Source organism: Theobroma cacao, chromosome 4, assembly GCF_000208745.1.
Source record: "Theobroma cacao cultivar B97-61/B2 chromosome 4, Criollo_cocoa_genome_V2, whole genome shotgun sequence".
Lineage (NCBI taxonomy): Eukaryota > Viridiplantae > Streptophyta > Magnoliopsida > Malvales > Malvaceae > Theobroma > Theobroma cacao.
The window spans coordinates 18,961,741-18,985,085 of record NC_030853.1 but is presented as its reverse complement, the minus strand read 5'-3'; the positions used below and the strand labels follow the sequence as shown (position 1 = coordinate 18,985,085).

Below are 23,345 nucleotides of genomic sequence, written 5' to 3'. Positions count from 1 at the left end.
TTATTTGATAACTATTGCTCACCGGGGAAGTGCGAAAGCTGATACGAGAGCCTTGCGAGATTTCGATAGACATTCGGGGTGAAGAATGTTTGTCGAGGCTTCGCGACGGTTGTCACGGGCTCGATGGGGAGTTCCGGGTCGTGACACTGTCAGTACATGCCCCATGTTAAGTGTAGAGCTTGTGATCAACTTGGACATGTGGAAAAAGTTTGCAAATCCAAGAAAAAGGGTGAGGACAGCAAGGTTGCAATGGTTTAGAAGACTGAAAAAGATTAAGAATGTTATTCATAGCCAGATTAGGGGTTATTCAAAAAGAAGAAATATGTGGTTGCTAGATAGTGATTATTCTAACCATCTTACAACTAAAGAGGAGTTGTTTACAGATCTTGATAGAAGTTTCATAGCTTGAATCAAGATTGGATATGGAGTATATCGAAAGGTTCTAGGCAAAAAAAACTATCTATCAACACTGTATTAGGTATTAAAAATATTTTTGATGTGTTTTTAGTTCTTAAAGTTGATCAAAATTTACATAGTGTTAGTTAACTAGCTAAGAAAAATTATGCACTATTGTTCAAGGGTGAATTATGCACTATATTTGATCTTACTAGAGTTAAGATTTTTACTGTTGAATTGAAGAATAGGTGGTACCCTTTGAACTTAATGAATATTGAGCAGAAAGCTTTTATTAGTGAAGAAGATATGACTGAAGTGTGGCATGGAAGGCTTGGTCATATTAACTTCAAGTCATTGAATAAAATGTTTATTGATGAACTAGTTACAGGGATAATATGTCAAGCCTAGCTCTATTATATACTTGTCATGTCATTCATGTACTTGATAACACGTCTGCATACTTGGATACCTCAAAATATCGTTAAAAGTCGATATCGTACCTAGTGGTACAATTAAGTCGATTAAAACTTTGAACTAGTCCAAATAGAGACTTTAGAATGTATTTGAGAGTTATTGAACCTTAGAATGTCTTAAAATGGTGATTCGGAGTTCAAGGATTAATTTGGAATCCAATCAAAACTTTTTATAACGTTAGGGCAAAATGATCATTTTGCCACTCGAGGTCAAAAATTGGAATGTTGGACGAGATTTTTGACCAAGTTTGACTAATTGGAGCATAATTTGAATTTGAGAAGTGAAAAATTTCAATTTTGACATTTTTCTGAGCATAAGGGCTAACCAGTCATTCCACATGTCCACATGAAATTTTTAAAATTTTCCACCACCGTGACATTTGTCAAGCCCATGAATTTCACCTATTATCATTTTTATACTTTGGATAATTAAGGTATTATATGTGGTGGTAAGAAATGCTTAATAGTTAAGTTTTAACTCATGAACCATTCACACGTTGACACGTGTCAAGCTTTAATTCTTTTATAATTTTCTTTATAAAACAACATAAACCTCTCCCAATTCTTCTTTCATTGTTGTGCAAGCCAAAGAAAAAGGGGGAAAGAATAGAAACAACCATTGAAGAAGAAAATTCAAGAGAAATTCATCGATTATCGAAAAACGAAGCGATCTGAGGTAAGATTTCGCGATTTTAACTTAAGATTAACCTCTCCCATGCTTTCTTTTTCATTTTGTATGGTTGAAACCTAAACTTTCATAAAGGAAGTCATGTTGGCCAAACTAAGGAGGGGAAGTTTTGATGATGGGTTTTGTTAGATTTCAAGTTATCTAGGTGTTTTTAGTTGTTTTGTGATATTCGGTATGAAAAACAAGCAAGAAAACCACATGTCCTTCACTAAACCCTCCTTGGCCGAATTTAATAGGGGAAATATTGATGATGAATTTTGTTATATTTCATATTATTTATCTCATATTTGATGATTTATGGTGTCGGATATCAACAATGATTATCGAAAAGTATAGTTGCTTTAGTAAATGACTTGATCGACAACGAGAAAATCATGGTAAATGGACTTGGATTTGATTTCTAATGATATATACGAACTTATTGGTCTATGTTGACATTGATTAGCACGTTAGTTCGGAATCAGAATGAGTTTCGGATGTGATAATTTAAGTCACAATCAAGTTTATTGAGGTGCTTTAGGTGTATTTAAAGTACCGAAAGTGCAATGAATCTATTTAGAGTTGAATTGAATGTTTTGGCTAATTAAACAGTGTAAAGTGCGAGTTAGGTCGAATACCGTTTCAGTCCAATAACAACTGAACCTACGTAGAACATCATCTTTAAGTGATTATTCGAACATTCCTCATTCAATTTCACGGATTCATATAGAGCTTAGAATAGTTTTGTAACAGCTTGGCACAAATGTATTGAATTACTTGTTGCGTATTAGGTATAGGTGGTGAGCCCTCCGGTAAGAGTAAGGATATCGTATTCGAGGACCAAGAGTAAGAGTACTCCCGTTATTGTGAGCAATCAGAGTATCATCTTAACTATCTAAAGTAGTTTATACTCGTTTTTATGATTTTATAGAATAATGAACTTAAATTGTAAATTATTATGTTTTATAACTGATGTGTTGGTTAAATGAAATGAGATTCATAATTTGTTTTGAAATTGAATCCTAATTTTGGAAATTGAGTAAGTGGAGACTATATACTTGTGTTATATATATGTTTTGATTATTGTTAGTTATGCCAACCCTGCTTTGTAATAAATGTATCGGCATAACGGGATTTGTAATTGACATATGGTTTGAATTGATGGCTTATGACAATGTGATGGCATGAATGGTTGGATTTGTGTTTGTGTGGAATATATGAATTGTTTTGTTTTACCTTGACATGATGGGTAATATCATATTAGCCATGTCATACTGTCGAAATTTTTATTAATTTGGTGGGGTAATTGATTAGCTTACTGCAGTGGGCGGGTTTCAGTGGACTAGCCTATTAGAGGGGCATGATAAATCCCGTCATATTTTACCTTAGTATGAGAGGCGTGGTGGGTATCTCTTAAGATAGTTTAAAGTTCACTTCATGCCGAACCACCACGTAAGGGTGAAACTCAGCCAACGCCAAGGAATGGCTATGTTTTTAAAAGTAAAAGCATGTTTTAAGTGTATATGTTATTTTAACAACCTTGGCGGACTCGGTTGGATGCCCTGCGCAAGGTACCACCGAGCACAAGTTTTGGCACGAGCCAAGTTTTTAAGAGAGTCATAAGCCTTGTTGATTTTTTTTATGAAATGTAACTGTTTTGTATGGGTTGAAATGAGTTTTAATGTTATGAATCATATTATGATGAGATGTTTTAATTGTCTCCATTTACTCGGCTTTAGATGTTATAGATGATTTTTGCTTACTCACTGGGTTTATAAAAACTCACCACCCTTCTTTTCACCCATTTCAGGCTTAGGGCAGTCTGTAGACCGTCGATTTTGTCTAGGGTTTGTTTTTGGATTCGCACCCTTAGAAATCGTAGGTTTACAATCATGTTTATTTTTGTTATTTTGGAGCTCACATGTAATTGTAGAATATTTTTGTATACCTTGGCGCAATGTGCTATTATATATACGAATTTATTTTGTTATTACTTTTCATTAACTGTTTACGTAGAATTTTATAAATATTGTTTTATATGAAAATGGAATATTTTATTCAATATTTTTATTTAGTTTGATTAGCTATAATTTCACTTTAAATGGATGATTTAGATACCTAAATTTATTTTTAGATATGAAATGTATATTTTTCATTTATATATTATATTTTTTAGCAAGTTTCGAAATTTTTAGGTAAAATGGCCAAAATACCCCTGTGCGGTAGAAATTACTTTTTGATTGTCTTTGATTTGAAAATAGTCTATATTCCTTTAAAATATGATATTTAGTATTTGCTACTCACAAGGTAAGCAGAGAATTGATGCTAGAGCCTTGCAAAGTTTCGGTTGACATTTCGGGTAAAGTATGTCTATCGGGACATCGCGACGGTTGTCACGGGCTCGAAGAGAGTACCGGGTCATGACATAATAGAAATCAACAAAATTGAAAAACTGTGTCCAGTGTGTCAGTTTGGAAAGCAAAGCAAGAAGTCTTTTCCAAAGCATAGGAGTTGGAATGCTAAGCAGAAGCTTGGCTTGGTGCATACTGATTTGTATGGACATATGAGGACTCCTTCACTAAATCTTAGTAAGTATTATATTGTGTTTATTAATGATTTGACAAGGTTTAGTTGGGTATATTTTTTGAACAGAAGTCTAAGGCATTAGGTTGGTTCTTCAAGTTCAAAGCTTTTGTGGAAAATTTTTCTGAAAAAAAAAGATTAAGACCTTAAGAACTAATAATGGTTCTGAATATACTGCATTAGAGTTTGAAAAGTTGTTAGTTAAAGAAGGAATTAAGCATCAGCTTAATATACCCTTTAATGCTCATCAAAATGGAATCTCGGAGAGGAAAAATAGGATCTTAGTGGAGATGGTAAGGTGTCTACTGATTCAGTTAGCTATGCTTAAGAGTTTTTGGGCAGAGGTTGTGTTATCTTGAATTTGGTTTATATAAGGGCTTTGACAAAAAAAAAAAACAACTTTTGAAATGTGATATAGGCATAAACCAAGTGTTTCATGCTTGAAAACCTTTGGTGCTGTGTGCTATGCAAATATTCTTGTTGAAAAGAGAACAAAATTAGATCATAAGTCAGTTTCGGGGATCCTTATTGTTTATAATGATGTTTCTAAAAGGTATAGGATTTATGATGTAAAGTCAAAGAAAGTTTTCATTAGTAAGGATTGTAGCTTTGATGAAAGGTAGTTTTGGAACTGGAATAGTGACTTTGTTAAAGCTTGTGAGGATTTGTTTGCTGGAGCTAGTAAGCAGTTGCAATATGCTGATGAGGCTAAAATCAATTGACTTAGTAGATGAAATACTTGCAGTCATAGATACAAGGTCTTTGATTGACATTTATAATAGGTGTAATCTTGCTATGAAAAATCTTACAAGTTTTGTAGATACACAAGTTGATGAAAACAAGAGAGTTGCAATGGATGCAGAAATTTAGATGATTTTCAAGAATGGAACTTGAGAGTTAGTTGACAAACCGAGTAACTAAAAAGTGATTGTTGTTAAATGGATATATAAAACTAAGTTGAATCCTGATGGTTCAATAAACAAATATAAAGCCAGATTGGTTGTGAAAGGGTATGCTCAAACCTATGGTTTTGATTTCTTTGATACATCTGCTCCTGTTATGAGACATGACACCATCAAGTTGTTAATTACTCTAGCAACAAGGGAGGATTGGAGAATATTTCATTTAGATGTTAAGTCAACATTTTTAAATGGAATATTGAAAGAGGACATTTATATTGTACAACCTGAAAGGGAAGAAGTTCAGGGTTAGAACACAAAGTTTGTAAGCTTGTATAGGTTTTATATGGTCTCAAACAGGCTCTTAGAGCATGGTATAAGCAGATTGATGATCATTTCAGGAGTCAAGGGTTTAAAAGAAGCATCACTGAACCAACGTTGTATGTTAAAGGCTCATATGACTCAATTAACTTGATAATAGCTATCTATATGGATGATTTACTTATGACAGGACCAAATATTGAGTATTTGTAGAATTTCAAGTCTTAGATGATGACTGTATTCGAAATGACTAATTTAGGTTTGATTTGTTAATTTCTTAGAATGGAAGTACTACAAAGCTCTAGACAAATTATTTTCTATCAATCTAAGTATGTTAAAGACCTATTGAAAAAGTTTCATTTGGACTGCTGCAAACCTATACTTATTCGTTTGACAGTAGGAAGTAAAATCAGCAAGAATAATGGCTCAGCTGATACAGTTGGGCTTATTTTTAGAAGTACGATTGGTTTCTTATTGTATTTGTCAGCTACAAGGCCAGATTTTATGTTTGCTAAAAGTCTTCTGTCAAGGTATATGTAGACTCCTTCACTTTAGCATTTTAAAAACATAAAGAGAGTTCTCAGGTATGTTAGTAGGACAGTTGATTTTAGGCTCAAATATATGAAAAAGGATAACAATGAACTTCAAGGCTTTAGTGATAGTGACTAGGTAGGATTTGTTGACAATACAAAGAGTACTGGTGGCTTTTGTTTCCTATTCGGAAGTGTTGTTTTCTCATGGAATTTGAAAAAACAAGAAATTTTTGCTCAGTCTTCAGTTGAAGCTGAATACATTGCCATAGTTGCAACAACAAAAAATGTTCAATGGTTGAGAAAAATTCTAACAGATCTGGGTTTTGTACAAAGTAAAGGTACTGTTCTTCATGTGGATAATCAATCAACTATTGCTATAGCTCGAAATCCAGTTCATCACTGACGTACTAAACATATTAGAGTGAAATACCATGCATTGAGAGATATTGTCAAAGATTTAGGGATTAAGTTGAGGTATTGTCACATAGAAAGTCAACTGGTAGATATTTTTACTAAGGTGTTGAACAAAGAGAGGTTTGAAATGTTGAGATCTTGCTTAGAAGTTCATCAAATATTTGACGATGAAGGCGTGTTAAAAAATGGTCAAAAATCTATTCAAGTGGAGTAATTGATCATACGTCGGGAAGTAACTATATTTGAAAGCTTGAAAAAGGGTTCCTTATGTCCAAGACGGCGACGTATCAACTTTACCAAATTCAAGTGTTAATTTGCATGTGTCTCTTGTCGTTTTAGTTTCTTTGTTGGTTTTTATGCTAGTTGTAATCAAAACGCAGTTATGCTATGTCATTTTTCCTTTTATTGTTGTTTGCATTTTTCAAAACGATAATAGTTGCTTGTTGTTTTGTTGTTCTTTGTTATCAGTCTGTTAGCCGTTGGAAAGCACAGTGTTCAATGCAGAGCTCTAAGTGCATCTCTGACATTTTAAGAGTTTTTCATTTTGTTCAAGGCTACATCTACGCATTGTATGGTTTAAATACAAAAATACATCGGATGAGTAGTTGGCTTGTTCTTTTTCCCAAATTTGATTTTTTTAATTTTTCCTCTATTTTTATTTATTCTCTCTTTTTTCTAGAAAATCCTTCTTTGATATTTCTAAAACTCAACACTTTCTCGGTTTCAGTGAAGCATCCAAAGCATATTAATTGTTCAATCCATAAACAAAGAAGATTGTGACTAGTAAAGACGTTGTTTTTGACAAAGAAATCACTTGGGATTGGAATATACAGTAACCTACTCCAGTCATTTTTATAGTGACACTAAAGGAAAAAGACAACTAACTCCAGTAGCCTTTATGCCTAAAAATTCATCAAATACAACTCCAACAGCTATTGAAACTTCACCAACAGTAGCAGCTCACTCTCTTCATCATGTTCAAAAAAGGCTTGCATGGATGAAAGATTATGAGGTAATTAAAATTCATTGAATCAAAGATCCAATCACCTACTTTGCTTTATTTTAGATTGTGACCCTACAACTTTCGAAAGTGTTGTCAAATAAGCAAAATGGCAGAAGGCAATGGATAATGAAATTGAAGCCATTGAAAGAAACGATTCTTGGGAGTTATTTGATCTTTTAAAAAGGCATAAAACCATTGGTGTAAAATGGGTCTTCAAAACAAGACTAAAGGAAAATGGTGAAGTTGATAAGTATAAGGCATGATGTCTAAGGGATACAAGCAAGAATATGGGGTCGACTATGCAATCAGATTGATGATCGCGTTGGTAGCATAGAATTCTTGGCTTATCTTTCTGTTGATGTCAAATCCACGCTCTTACATGGAACCTTGGAGGAACAAGTATTTGTACAACAACCTATGGGCTTGGTATAGTCGTATTGAGGGTTTTTTTTTTTTGAAAGAAGGTTTTCGAAAATGTCCATATGAGCACACACTTATTGTTAAAATTGGAGATGAAGGGAAAATGCTCACTGTTTGCTTATATGTAGACAATTTTTTATTTACTAGAAATGATAGTGTCATGCTTAAAGAGTTCAAGAAGTCTATGATAGTTGAATTTGAAATGTCTGATTTTGGTATGATGCATTACTTCTCAGCATAGAAGTAAAGCAATTTGCTAATGGGATTTTGACTTCTTAAAAGAAGTATGTGCGAGAAATTTTGGACAGGCTTCAGATGTAGGATTGCAATCTTGTAAGCATGTTGTTTAATTTTCTACTCATGTTAGTATAAGTATCGAACATATAATATATTGGTAAGTAGAGTATTAATCCCATAGAAAATTGATCTAAAATTTCACTAATTACTAAAATTAACACAATTTAGTCTTACCTAAACAAGCAAAATCAAGTAACTAAATAAATTATAAATTAACTACATCTAATTCAAAACTGTAAACTAACGAAAGTCAAACAATAATAAAATTGGATAAAAATCAAATTAATCAAGCCTAAGATTACAATATCCCTTACACTTCATTTAAATCTTACTTATTTTCCTTAACTTATTCTAATGGGATGAATTGCTAACCTAGAGTCTTTAATTATTTATAAGGCTCTCACGATATTTTTATAAAAATATCTATTTTAATCAAAACACAATTTCTCTAAATGAATTGAAATTAAAGCAGATTCATTAAGTTTAGGCTCTAATACTGGCTACATACGGCATATATTTATATCTCTATCCTATACACAAATCAATTTATATATCCAAGTAAAAAAATATGATTATATGCTATTTCAATTTTTAGCCTACTTTAAACTCCCTTCCTCAAGTTATGTTTAGGTTTCTAGATCAATTTAATTAGTGGTCAGACAATTAAAAGCATTAAGAACAAATTAGAATAAACAATCTAATTCCACTGAAAAAATATTAAAAAATAGGTAAATAATATTATTTATTTTTTTATAAACTAAAGAAATATTAAAAATTAGGTAAATAATATTGACAGCCTTAATCTTCAATCTTCAGCCTCAACTTTTAACTTTTTAAATATCTCATAGGGTTGTTTTCTTACGGCTAACTTCTCTTTAAGCTCTCTTTAAATACCACTTAATTAACCTAATTTCCTTAAGTTTACCTAATTAGGTCTTAATATGGGCTTAGAATAATTATAAAACCCATAAAACCTTAATAAGCTCACAACCCTTTTCTTTTTCGCACTATCCTTTAGATTTTTGTTCTTGACGCCTCGGTACAGACCCTTGACGCCACGGTGCTAGCTTGGCTTTAAGCCTCATCTTGTTGACTGTTGTACTCCATCAACTTCTAATGTGTTTTTCTCCATCTTCAACACAGAACTAGGTAAAGTGATCTTCATAAAAGTTGTAGCAATTTCTTTTAGCTTTCCAATGGTTCAAGAATCACATCATTTAGGTATTTAGAGTAGATATTATACTCAAAATACCGCAACATATATGAATAGAGTCTTGGTTCTTTGATCAACTTTCTTCACCAATTTGAAGCCTTATTCCTAAAAATCCTACACAAGCATAAACACTAATAAATAATAAAAAACTAAAGTAAATAAATATAAAATAGCATAAAATAAAATAACTTAATAAAAGTAGACTAATTAGAAAAATAACTAAAAACAACTAAATCCAAATATAAACTTAAGAACTTAGCCAGCTTTTTAGAACAAAATGACACAAAAATAATTCTATAAAATAGAATTATCAAAGCACTCTAACTAAGTTTGGCTTAAAGCTAAACAAAGATCATGAAGGAAAACAGGTGGATAACACACTTTACAAGCAAATAATGGGCAGTTTAATGTATTTAACTGCAACAAGACCAGACATAATGCATTATGTGAGTCTAATAAGTAGATATATGGAGAATCCAACAGCTATGCATCTATTAGCTGCCAAGAGAATTTTTCGTTACTTGTAAGGAACTAGAGATTTTGGGCTATTCTACAAGAAGAGTGAAAGGTTAAATTTGCTCGGGTTTACTGACGATGATTATGCAAAAAGATCAAGATGATAAAAGAAGCACTTCGAGTTATGTTTTTATGTTGGGCACAAGGGTTGTTTTGTGGTCCTCCAAGAAGCAACCAATTGTGACCTTGTCAACTACAAAAGCTGAATTTGTAGCTACAACAGCTTGTGCTTGTCAAGCTATCTAGCTGAGGAGAATTCTTGAAAAGTTACATTTCAAGCAAGTAAGAGCTACAGTAGTTTTTTTGACAACTCAGTTATCAAACTATCCAAGAACCCTGTGCTATATGGAAGAAGCAAACATATTGATGTGAACTATTATTTTTTAAAAGATCTCAACAATGATGGATTAATTGATCTAAAGTATTACCGAAGCGAAGACAGTTAATTGACATATTTACTAAACCTCTCAACTTTTTTTCCTTCTAAAATTTGATAAGGTTATTAGGCATTTACACCTTGGGAATTCAAATTGAAGAATGAGCTGAAAGTAAAAACTAAAGCTTAAAAGTTTTCTGTTTAAGGGAAGGATTGTTGCATAATTTTCCTTTATTCACAGCATAATTTTATTTGTTTTATTGAGTCAAGTTTGTCTTAGTCTCTAGGGAATTGGTTATTATTGTTATGCAAAACATGGTCATGTAACCTAGTTTTTAACAGTTGGTTTTTGCACATTCAAGCTATATTCAAGCTATTTTTCGTTAGATATGAGCTTATAAAAAGGCTGTAAGTTTTTTAAATAAAGTGTGTAGCTTAAAATTAACCTTATCTTCTCTTTCTTTTATGCTTTGGCTTCTGTTTGTCTATTATAGCTATCATAAAATGTAGTAACTTATCTCCTTGAATGATATTTTATGTTTGTGAGCTCATTCCATTGATGGCAATTCTACATGGATTTACTTTCTTAGTTATCTAAAACTTGGGGAAAAGAATGCCATTAATCCTCTCATTTGGTTCACAACCATCATTCCCGAGAATTGTTCAAAAGATTCATAGGAAAATATTGCATCTTGACATTAGTATACAACTTGCATTCTTGGGAAAACTGCCAAAATTTACCATATTACTACTAGTCATTATTATGGTAAAAGTATAATGAGAATTTGGCAAGAATCTTGTAGCTTTTGTAGTAATCCAACAGCTTTATTACTAGATAATATTTGTTGTGAGGGATAATAAGAAAAAATCTTTACCTTGTCTTGGAATCAATAATGATACCTACTTTGCTTAAGAATGAGATTCTAGCAATATTGGTAGATTTTGTTTTTTGAGCACAAAATATGACTAAACAAAATATATAACTGCATAGAAACTTGGGCAAACGAAACTTTTCCCTAAACAAGAGTTGCAGAACTAGGGAGAATAAGAGACTGCATTTGTCTATTATGCAAAAGAATGCACTTTTTGTCTGTTTGATGTCCTTGACTTGAGTCGGTAGTTTAAGAATTTAAAATGTAAATGTTAAAGGTTGAGTAATTTCTGGAGAATACAGATGAACAGAGAGCAATGAATAGAAAAGAATTGGGAGAAAAATGAAGGACACATTTCATTAAGCATTAGCCGAGTATATAGAATCAATAATGAAAGATAAAACTTTTACAAGAACTAGCTATACAAACACCTGAGCTAGTATTCCTATATTCCAAGAGCATAGGGATCTATGATAGATACCGTAACACAATAACAGACACTAAGTAGCTAAGAGAAACAGCCTAATTTGAAAGAAAAAACAATGAAGTCTCTAATAATTGAGGAAGTAGGAAATTGCAACAGTAACAAAAGTAAAGTAAATAAGACCCTTGGCAAATATAACTTGAGACCAAAAATGACAGTAAACAAAGCCTCAAATGACATACTCTTCCCTCAGTGCAGAAACGACACCTTATTAATCTCCGTCTTCAGCCTTAGTGCCAAACTTAGCAAGCTGCAACACCATTTCTCAACACAACTCCTTGGTGCTCATCTTGCTAACACCCAGTCAAGTCCTCAAATATTCAAACTTCTCTTTCTTCAAACATTTAGTAAAAATATCAGCAATTTGATCATTAGTTCCATAATGAAGTACTAAGATCTCATCATCTCTAACTACTTCTCGAATGAAGTGGAATTTTACCTTGAAATGCTTTGTTCTACCATGGTGCACTAGATTTTTAGCAATAGAGATTGCAAATTGATTATCAATCATTAAGGGTATGCCTATCTGTTGCTTGAATCCTAAATCTCTAAGGATTTTTCTAATTTAAATTACTTGATTGGCAGCAGCTATAACTGAAATATATTCAGCTTCAGTAGAAGATTGAGCTACCACCTCTTGTTTCTTAGAGTTTCAGGACAAGGTAGCACTTCTAAATGAAAAGCAATATCCACCAATACTCTTGGCATCATCTAAACTTCCAGCCCAATCACTATCACAATGACCAACCACGGCACCACTCTTCTTTTTTTCAAATAGAAAATCATAGTTCATAGTCCCCTTTACGTATCTTAAAACCCTTTTACAGTAGAATAATGATTCTAAGAAGGTTTCTGCATAAATCTAGATAGTAAGCTTACTGGATACATCAAATCAGGTCTCGAAGCTGTTAAATACAATAAGCTGTCAATGATACTTCTATAATTTGAACTTGCAGCTTTTGGTGCCCCATCCTCTTTGCTCACTTTGCAATTTGAAGCAATTGGAGTCTCAACAGCTTTACAATTATCCATCTGAAATCTCTTCAATAGCTCATATGCATATTTGCTTTGATGAATGCAAATATAATATGAGTTTTGAATAAATTGTAACCTTAGAAAATATTGCATCTCTCCCAAATTAGTCATTTCAAACTCTTTCATTAATTGGAGCTTAAAATTAGTTAAAAAACTATCATTTGAACCAGTAAACAATAAATCATCGACATACAAGGAGATGATTACCTTGACAGAATCTGCATGACTGCATACATATAGAGTAGGCTCATTTTGACTCATTTGAAAACCTTCAATAATGAGAAATGAGTCAATTCTATCATACCAGGCTTTGGAGCCTGTTTCAGTCCATACAAGGGCTTCAACGGTTTATGGACCTTCTTTTCTGTCCTTGGTTTGATGAACCCCTCTAGTTGTTGAACATAAATATCCTCAGTGAGATATCCATTCCAAAAAGCAGATTTCACATCAAGATGGTATATTTTCCACCCTTCTCGAGCAATTAAGGCAATGGGCAGCCATGTAGTATCCTACCTTGCTATTGGAGCAAGTGTCTCCTAGTAGTCTATTCCATAAATCTGAGAGTAACCTTTTACTACTAGCCTTGCTTTTAGCTTGTTTACAAACCCATCAACATTTAGTCTAGTCTTGTATATCCATTTAACTCCAATGATATGTTGATCTAATGGTTTATCAACTAGTATCCAAGTTCCATTTTTGTCAATTTTTGCATCTCCTATTCCATAGCTTGCACCCATCTGACATCTCTAGTAGCTTCATTGTAACTTGTAGGTTCAATAATGGCAATATTACACCTTGCATATATATCATGCAAAGATCTTATGCCCCTGGCAGCAAGACTCTCATATTCAATATCTATTTCAATTTGTTCATCATCATGAATTAAATTTAAGTTTCCAGTATTTTCAACAACTGATTTTTCTCAATTTCACTTTGAATATTCATCAAACCTGGTATCCCTATTGACCAATATCTTCTTGGTTACCCTAATATAGAGCTTATACCTTTTTATAACTTCATTGTAACCAATATGAATTGTCACAGTACTTCTCTTATCTAGCTTTGTCTTTTTTTCATCTCAAGTTTTGACATAGCAAATACTGTAAAAAATCTTCAAGTGTGATACTAAATGCTTAAAGCTAAACCAACACTCAAAAGGAGTCTTACCTACAATAAATTTGGTTTTTGTTCTATTCAATATATTATTAGTTGCATTAACAGCTTTTGCCTAGAAAATCTTGGGTAGATCCTTCTAAAACATCAAACACCTTGCCCTCTCCATTAAAGTCCTATTTTTCCTCTCTGAAATTCCATTTTGCTGAGGGCTATAAGTAGCTGTCAACTGATGAGTAATACCAAGTTGAGACGGAAGTTTTTCAAATTCAGAAGTTGTGAACTCCTTGCCATTGTCACTTTTGAGTGTCTTCATGATAGTATTTCCTTGATTTTCAACCAAGCTTCTAAACTTAACAAAGTTCATCAGTGCATCTGATTTAACTTTTAAAAAATAAATCCAACAATATTTGGAAATTTCATCAATAAACACTAAATGATACTTATTTCCTCCAAGAAAGAGTGTTTTCATAGGTCCTCCCAAGTCATTATGAACCAATTGCAGCGTCTCAGTGGCCTTCCATTTCCTATTCATTGGAAATGACACTCTGCTCTGCTTCCCAAATTGACAAGTACCACACAAATACTCAAGCCTGGTTATCTTAGATAAACCTTCAACCATCTCTTGAATAGCCATTTCTTATAGGGACTTGTAGTGTACATACCCTAACCTTTTATTCCATAGTTCTAAGTCATCAACAACACTAATTTAGGCCTTTTATTCAATATGCTTCCAATCAATTAGATAGCATTTTGTTCCTCATCTCAACTATAAGCATTTCATCACCCTTAAGATCAAACATAGTGCAGTATTTGTCTTTGAATAAGAGAACATAGTGACTCACAGTAAGTTGTCCAACACTGAGAAGATTTTGGTTAGCCTCAGGGAAAAAAAAGACATTTGAAATATACTTGTTACCTGACTGTGTTTCAACAACAATAGTACCTATACTAAGTATCTTCAGAAATGTTCCATTACCAATCTCAACTCTGGATTTATAGCTCCTATCAAGTGGAGCAAATTGACTTTCATCACTAGTTAAGTGATTTGAGCAGGCAATATCAATCAACCACAAACTTTTCTTGATTGATTCACCTACTTCTCGATCCATAAATAAGACCTCATCAGATTCCTCAACCCACTTAGCCACTGCAGCTTTCTCATTAGCCTTAGAACCTTTGTTCTTACATACCTTTTCAACATGACCAAGTTGGTTACAGGCCTTACATTTTACATTAGGTCTATACCAACAAAATTTTGCAGAGTATGTGGTTTTCTTACGGTGAGGACAAGGTTGATACTTCTATTTTTGTTTTCTAGATTTACCATCAGCTATATCTTATCCTTGTTCTTCTTATTAGCTTCATTCTTCCTTGTGCTACTAGTACTAACCTTGAGATTTCTAGTTTAAACAACCAAGGCATTATTAACTACATTTTTCTACCTAAATGCCCTTTTTTGTTCAAGACCTTTTAGAGCATTTACCGACTCTTTCAAGGTGAGCTGTGCAATGTCCTTAGAATCTTCTAAAGCAATAACTTTAAACTCATTTTTTTTTGGAAGACTCACAAGCATTTTGTGTACCAATCTCTCTTCAGTCATTACCTTTCCCAACAGCCTCAGTTGATTTATTAAAACCATTATTTTTTCAAAAAACTCCTTAATGGTTTTATCACCCTCCATCCTAAGCATCTTAAATTGCCTAAATAAGTTTAAAGATTAAATCTATCTAATCCTCTCACTACCAAAAAACTCATCCTTTAAATGATCTCAAACATCATTTTGATGATCTAGATACATAATCTTAGCAAAAATTTCATCTAAAATAGTAGATTGTAAGCAGTATAGAGCTTTTTACCTTTTAACTTTGTCTTTTTCGAACTATCGAATTTAAGCTAGAATGGGATTAGCATGCCTTTGTGCTGATTCTTTTCCAATCTCCACTACATCCCAAAGGTAGTATGCTTTGAGATAAGACTTTATCTTCATAGACCATATGGCATAGTTCTCACCGATGAGGATTGGTGGAGCTGATGTATTAAACCTAATTATAGCCATAGAAAAAGAAGATATCACAGAAGGATGAACAGGTAGGAGAGGATAAATAAAAACGAGAAGGAAGCAATCCCTTAAGACCCTTTATACTACTCTGATACCATGTTTAAGGTTGACTAATATCTAGAGAATAAAGATGAACAGAGAGTAATGAACTAAAAAGAATTGGGAGAAAAATGAAGGACACATTTCATTAAGCATCAGCTGAGTATATAAAATCGGTGATGAAAGAGAAAACTTTTACAAGAACCAACTATACAGACACCTAAGCTGGTATTCTTATATTCCAAGAGCATAGGGATCTGTGATAGATACCTTGACACAATAACAAACACTAAGCAACCAAGAGAAACAGCCTAATTTGAAAGAAAAAAAGACAATGAAATCCCTAACAATTGGGGAAATAGTAAATTGCAACAGTAACCAAATAAAGTAAATAAGACACTTGGTAAATATAACTTGAGACCAAAAACGACAGTAAACAAAGCTTCAAACGACATACTCCTCCCTCAATGCAAAAACGGCACCTTATTGATCTCTGTCTTCTGCCTTAGTGCCAAACTCAGCAAGCTACAACACCATTTCTCAACAGTAAACTAAAACCAAATGCAACCATTGTAGTTCTTTTGATCTTATTTGAAGTATGAACAAAGGAGAAGGGAACTTATTTGCCTCCATTTCATCATCTGTTGCATTCTGAAGCCTCCAAATTATTATGGATAACCTTGTTTTCCTCCCTGAATACCTTTGAGGCAACAAGCCTGTAGTGACTTCTTTATGCTAATTATGTATTTGGAAGATGTAGAACAGAAGATAAATTATGGGACTTGATTTTTTTTTGCATTAATTGGAAACTCATTCGTAATGATCTTTAATCTTTTCAGATTGTAAGTTTCTGTTGGAACTCCTTCCTTGCGTTCTGCTAGAACGTGGTTTCTCGGTCTGATAAACAAAAGGGAGCTCTACTAGAACAAACGAGAAAAAGAAAAAGCAACACAAACAAGGGGGGAAAAAGGTAGTGCGGGAATGAACTTTAGGTATTTGTCTTTCAAGCAATAGGATTCGAAATCACAATTCCCCATCAATGTGAATTAGCATCTTACCGCCTGACTAGAACTGTGGTTGTACAAACTTGGGATATTTGTAGCTAAAGTGAACTCTTGTTTTTGCAATTGCATAAATCTTGATGGGAATCAAATTAATATACAATTGTATCTAGACATGATCATGAGGAGATGAAACTCGATGCTTGAAGATTTTATAACTTGACTCATGGTTTTAATAAAAATATCTGCAGATGTTGTAAGACGTGCAAAAACAAGTCTTTGAAGAATCTTCAAGAAAAGTTGAAAAAATCAGAGAGAAGAAACCATGTCTTGTTGTAGCAATAACGTGTTGTAGAGGAAGAGATGCAGTTTATGATGTAGGGCCAAAAAATACAAGGTGTGTTGTACCTGTGAAAACTAGGTGAGAAACTATGTGGAACAGTGCATGGTATTAATTGGAAATCCCATAGTTTTACTTTTTAGGGTAGTCCCTGTATTATGAACCAACCCCCACCCCACCACCTTTTCTTTCTGTGTCATGTCCTACTCTCCCCCCACCTGATACCACTTATGGCTCCTTGCAGTAAACCTGATGGTGTTAGTTCTCCCATATAATATTATAGTGCATAGAATTTTGCTTCCCCTGCATATATTTATCAAGCTTTTTTCTGGTATATTTTTATCGGTTACTGGAGCAACATTTTTCACGTATCTTGCTATATATGAGCTGTTAATATAGCTAGTAATTGGTAATAGGTGGAGAGAGACGGCATGAATATAAAAACCGACCTGAAAAACACCAATCAACATATTTCAATTCTTATATATTGAGACTTATAGGAAATATAATTTAAACTTGGAAGAGACTAAAACCAACAGGAAAGCTGGGCCGGGGGCGGGGGGCGGGGGGCCGGGGGTGGGGGGCGTGTAGCTAGAGATCAAAAAGACTATAATCGAGGATTTAAATGAAATTGCCCAAAACATGTTATTCTCATTTCCTTAATCTCATACATCTTAAAGCTAGGCACAGACCGGTTGACTTCCGCCTATCAGAAGAACCAAAAATGGAAAACGGATAAATAGGACCGTTGCCTCTGTCTTGGCCTAGCATTTAGATAAAATTTGTGATGAACAGGTTTAGGACTCAGTTTTCAGATAAACCATGTTCCAGGGCGATATCTTCCAGGTCTCTCAAAGTTGAGTAAGGGCTACTCAATTGCATGTCAGAGAGCATCTGACGAAGTTCAGAGGCTTCCTCTTTGAGCTGAGCATTTTCTTGAAGAACCTTGTCATGACTCTCCGAAACATGGTTCAGCTTATCTATAAGCTGGTGGTTCTCATTCCGGAGCCACACTACCTGTGACCAGAGCTCATCCAGGTGCCTTTGTTTGCGCATACGTGATCTACGTGCAGACTCTCTATTAGATATCATCCTCCTTTGCTTCCTCTCGTTGATGAGACTTAGTTGTTGCTCATCTGCTTCATCCGAAGTCGAGTTGCTGCTAAGACATGATGAATGGGGATTGATTTCCTGAAATTGAGGAGGGATATAGAAATTATACAGGGGATTTGAGAATCTGTTCAACTCAAATGTGGGTGTGTTGCTATGATTCATGCCAAAATGCGCTGAATATGGGGATGGATTGGAAGGAACTAGATAGTGGAGTCCTGAAACCTCACTCGGCTGCATGTCTTGGACCAGGGAAAAAAGGGACTAAATCTTGGAGGAGAAGATGAATTACCTAAGCTCTTGTTTGGAAGGGGAAAGGAAGCTCAAGGAGGGGAGGTTCTTATAGAGTGGGAAAAGGTTGAGATGGTCCCACTCTTGGCAAATAAGAGCAACAGTGTGAAAGTTACTTAAAGCTTAGACCTCTTGAATATCATGCAGATCATGTCTATATTTTTGCATAGATGAGTGCATACCAGATGCAAAATATACATAAATTTGTGCACTTATAGATGTGGTACCTAGGTCATGTTTACTCACATGCATGATTGCACGCGCGCATACATGAACAGGGAATGCAAATTGTGTTGTGGATAATCATTTTCAGATCGAATTCTGCTTACATCAGTGAGAGAGATAGAGTTTGTATTGTGGGGAGTATAATTATTTTAATGGGGGAAATGTTTTGGCTAAAGAAAGCAAAGGAGAAAAATGGGCATTCAAGAAAGTCAATCTTTAAAGTGGGGATGTGTTATTTCCAAGCAAAGTTCATTTAGAATTGGGCTTTTACTCAAAATGCTCTTGAGCCAATAGAGCCTTCTGACGTAAGGAATGGAGGGGGGAGGTTTGGCACGAGATGCCTTTTCTCCATGTCTCTAATTAGTAAAGATTGTTTATGGAGTTGATGACTCAACAACCACTTCAGTTAGACGCTTCACCCAAAATAATTCTAAATAAACAGTTTCTAACCCTAATTAGTGTCTGGTTTTCAGTAGCAGAGGCTTCTGGTTCATATAATCAATAGTGTGCAGTCACTGTTGCTCAACAAATTGGCGAAACAGAATTTCGACATCAATTCCTATTTTGGAAGAATAGCTGATGAACAATCTGGCTTTCAAATAGTTCTACTGTACTTGAATGTAATCTGATGTTTATTTAGTTTCTTTGCCATTTCTTGGCAGAAATGAAAAATTGTTGGGTCAATATTTGATTCTGTTGTGGATAATGAAAAGTTTCACTAAAATCAAGTGGACAAAGAGTTATATTATGAGATTTTTTTCATAGCGCTTGTTAAGATGGATTTCAAGTGCCAGCATCCATGGGATATCTACTGACAGCCATAATCTGCTGGTTCTTCCTTTTGAGCTTATATTAGATATGAAAAACACAGCAGAAACTAGGTGGGCAGATTAATATAGTGACTTCTTGTGGTCCAAGATGTTCTATGCACTTATTTAAAATAGGCCAACAGTATCTTCATTGCAACTTTTCTCTCGTTATTATTTATATTTAGTTGGTATGACATTTGCTGACTTTAACGAAAAATCCAAGTGCAAGTTGAGATCTGCAAGATTGTTTTTATTTTTTATTTTTTGCTCAAGACACATTTTTGAACAAGAAAAAAGGAGAGAGCAATTCTTCTTTTCCTTTGGCAAACAACTCTCTTTTTCCCTTTATTTTATTTTGTATAAAAGCATCATGTTATATTGGAAACTTCCTGCTAGCTTAAAATCCAGTTGAACTTAATCTCAACTTGATTGTGAGAATGTCCTATATAAGGCCACTTGATTTGAGCACATAGAAGTGATCCTGCTGAAATTTGTACCCTTATACAAAACTTGGGTCAATTCCTACTATCTCTTATTTTGAAAGGGTCATTCAAATTTTGTCAAAGTACTAGATATAAAGAGCTTGGATGTTTCCAATGAGATCAAAATACAACATAATTGAGATACATGCTGAGCAAACATTCTATGGGGCCTCTTCGCATAAGAATAAGAGCAGAATCAAGACATACAATGCGAGTAAACATTCTTCACATTTTCATATCATTTGAACCTTCATTGTAATAATCTTTGATATTATCTTGAACCTTCATTGTAATTATCTTTGATATTATCTTGTACATAATAGAAAATATCTACCTAAAGGTTTTCTTACTTGTATAGATTATCAAATACCCAAATCTTTGAGAGATAGCGAGGTTATAACTTAGTTTTCAAAAATTAATGTTAGAAGTTTTATCTAAACCTTTAAAAGATAGAGAGGTTTTACCTTAATCTTCATAAGGTATTTGTATTGTGTCAAAAATGGTATAAAGCAAAGACGGCGCAAAAGAGAAAGTTGAGAGAATATCTGACTGTTCTCATTGAATAATTTCCCTCATAGGGTACAATACTGAAATTATTAGTTTATATATGCACAGCATTTACAAAAGAAGACAAAAGAGAGAGAAAACATATTTAAGCCTTTAAACTAACTTGAATCAACTAACTTAACAGAAATTTAAAACAGCTTATTAGTGAAATGATGCGTTTCACACCTATATCTTGCCTTGGTGCTATGTTTAAGTGAAACAATGCGTTTAGAGCACCATGTGTCCTGCTATGGCTTCAATTCTGTCGAGTATTGATTTCTTTCTCTTCCCTTCCTACTTCACCTTCTTCTTCACTTAATTCTCAACCATTTATGAATTTGGACTTATTGATTCTTCATTTTTTATACTCCCCCTTAAAAGAAATGGTGGATATTGTTCACGTTCATCTTGCTTAGTAAGTTTTAGAATTGCTTTGGTTGCAATGCCTTAGTGAACATATATCCTATCTACAGATTTGTTGAAATATATAATGGTTTGATTTCTTTTGCTATCACTTTTTCACGAATGAAATCACAATCCATTTCAATATGCTTTGTCCTCTCATGAAGTACTAAATTTCTACTGATATATTTTGTTGATTGATTGTTTGTTTAAAGTTCCACAGCACCTTCATGATTGATTCCAAAATCTGATAGCAGATATTTTATGCACATGATTTTACAGCATGTTGCAACCATTGATCAATATTCTACTTCTGCAGAACTTCTTGCAACCATTACTTACTTCTTTGACTTCCAACTTATCAAAGAATCCCCAGTAAATATGATGTATCTCGTAATTGATCTTCTAGAATCAGGGCACCCTGCCCAATTATTGTCACAGTAGGCTTGATTCTCAAATTTGATTTGGACTTCATTTTAATACCTTGTCCAAGTAAGCCCTTTAAATACTTTAACACTCCATGAGCTGGTATCAAATGTTTAAGTGAAGGTTTCTCCATGACCTGAGATAGGACTTGGACTGCATATGAGATGTTAGGTCTACTAAAAGTTAAAAAAAGTAACTTACCAATGAGCTATCTGTAGTTTGTAAGTTCTGCTAGTTTATCTGCTTCTTGAGTTTTGTTCAACTTATGGTTATAATCCATAGGTGTAGCAACCGACTTAGCACCTAGTAATCCATACTCTTCCAAAAGCCTTGAGGTATACTTTCTCTAACATATAGAAATCTCATCAAGTGATCTTACAGTTTCAAATCCCAAGAAGAATTTAACATCACTAAGACCTTTTAACTTGATTATTTACTTAAAAACTCTTTAACTTCACTTGCTACCTTATTAGATGTGCTGCCAATCAAAATGTCATCTACATATAATAGTAATGCAATAAAGTCTCCATTGGTTGTTCTTTTAGTAAATAAAGAGTAGTCTACAGTTGATTGATGAAATCCATGCTACAGGATAGATGCTGAAAATTTGGCATTCCATTGTCTAAAAGCCTATTTCAATCCATATAGTGACTTATGTAGCATGCAAACTAAGTTGGAATCTCTAGGATTCTCCCCCTTGATAGAATAACCTTTTGGTAATTCCATGTACACATTCTCTTCTAGATCTCTATGCAAGAAAGCATTGTTCACATCCAATTGTGATAATGACCAATTATATACTACTACAAGTGCAAAAAATACCGTTATTGTGGTTTGTTTTGCAACTTGACTGAAGGTTTCTTAGTAGTCAAATCCAGCAACTTGATTATATCCTTTTGCTACCAACCTTGCCTTGTATCTTTCAACCTGTCCATTTGCCTTGAGCTTTACTTTGTAAACCCATTTGCATCCTATTACATGTGAGTTAGGAGGCCTATGTACTATGCTCCATGTATCATTATCTTCCAAAGCTTTAAGTTTAAGCCTCATTGCCTCTTTCCAATGTGAATGATTAATGGCTTCATGATAAGAACTTGGCTTATGTATTTGTGATACTGAAAAATTGAATGCTTCATGTGCAGGTGATAGGTACTATGATGACAAGTGTTTAGATATAGGATGAGTAGTAATAGCATTTGTGTGCTTGCAGGCAAGTCTGTGTAGTATGCATCAAGGTATTTTGGAACTTGCCTAAGCCTTGAACTTTTTCTAGTTTGAAAATATGTTTCCAAATCATTGATGTTTTGATCATTACTGTTTTCAATAAGGGGTTGCATATTGTCAATTATAGTAGACAGGCTAACTATATTAGGTGAATTTTCTAATAACTCATGAAAGCTTGATGTAATTGATGTTTGGGAAGAAGAACCAAGTTTAGATAAAGGTGTTTCAACTATAGGTTGATTTTGGAAGAGATAATTTGGCTGGTAAAAGTCAAAATTTTCTAAGTAACTAGCATGCACATCAGGTGTTTAATGAAATGCAGAAGGTTGTGTGCTATGCTTAGATGATTGGAATGGGAATACATTTTCATGAAAAACAATATTTCTTGATATAAGGAATTTATGTGCATCTAGATCATATACCTTATAACCCTTAGTGCCACTTGGATATCCTAAAAAGATACATTTGTTTGCCCTCTTTTCTAATTTCTTTCTATTTTGTGATAGTGTAGATATAAAACAAAGGGATCCAAAGACTCTGAAATAATCATCTAATGGTGGTTTTTGGTATAGTAATTCAAAGGGTGACTTATTCTTTAGTATCCTGCTTAGCACTTTATTGATAATATGTACTACTATGAGTACAACATCCCCCCAGAAGTGAAATGGAATACCTGATTAATGCAACAAGCCCTAGCAACAACAAGGATATGTTGATGCTTTCTCTCGACTACCCCACTCTATTGAGGTGTCTCAACACAAGATAATTGATGA

General features: G+C 33.8%; 1 protein-coding gene across 1 annotated transcript; it reads right to left on the bottom strand.

Annotated features, from left to right (window-relative positions):
* LOC18601810 (basic leucine zipper 43) lies at positions 17,654 to 18,615 on the bottom strand. The gene has a single exon (XM_007032878.2). It carries the CDS (start codon positions 18,405 to 18,407, stop codon positions 17,862 to 17,864), a length of 546 nt encoding a protein of 181 aa, XP_007032940.1. The 5' UTR covers positions 18,408 to 18,615; the 3' UTR covers positions 17,654 to 17,861.

Bases quoted from the DNA above. Each gene is read 5' to 3' on its own strand.
- LOC18601810 (XM_007032878.2), bottom strand. From the start codon at position 18,407: ATGCAGCCGAGTGAGGTTTCAGGACTCCACTATCTAGTTCCTTCCAAT.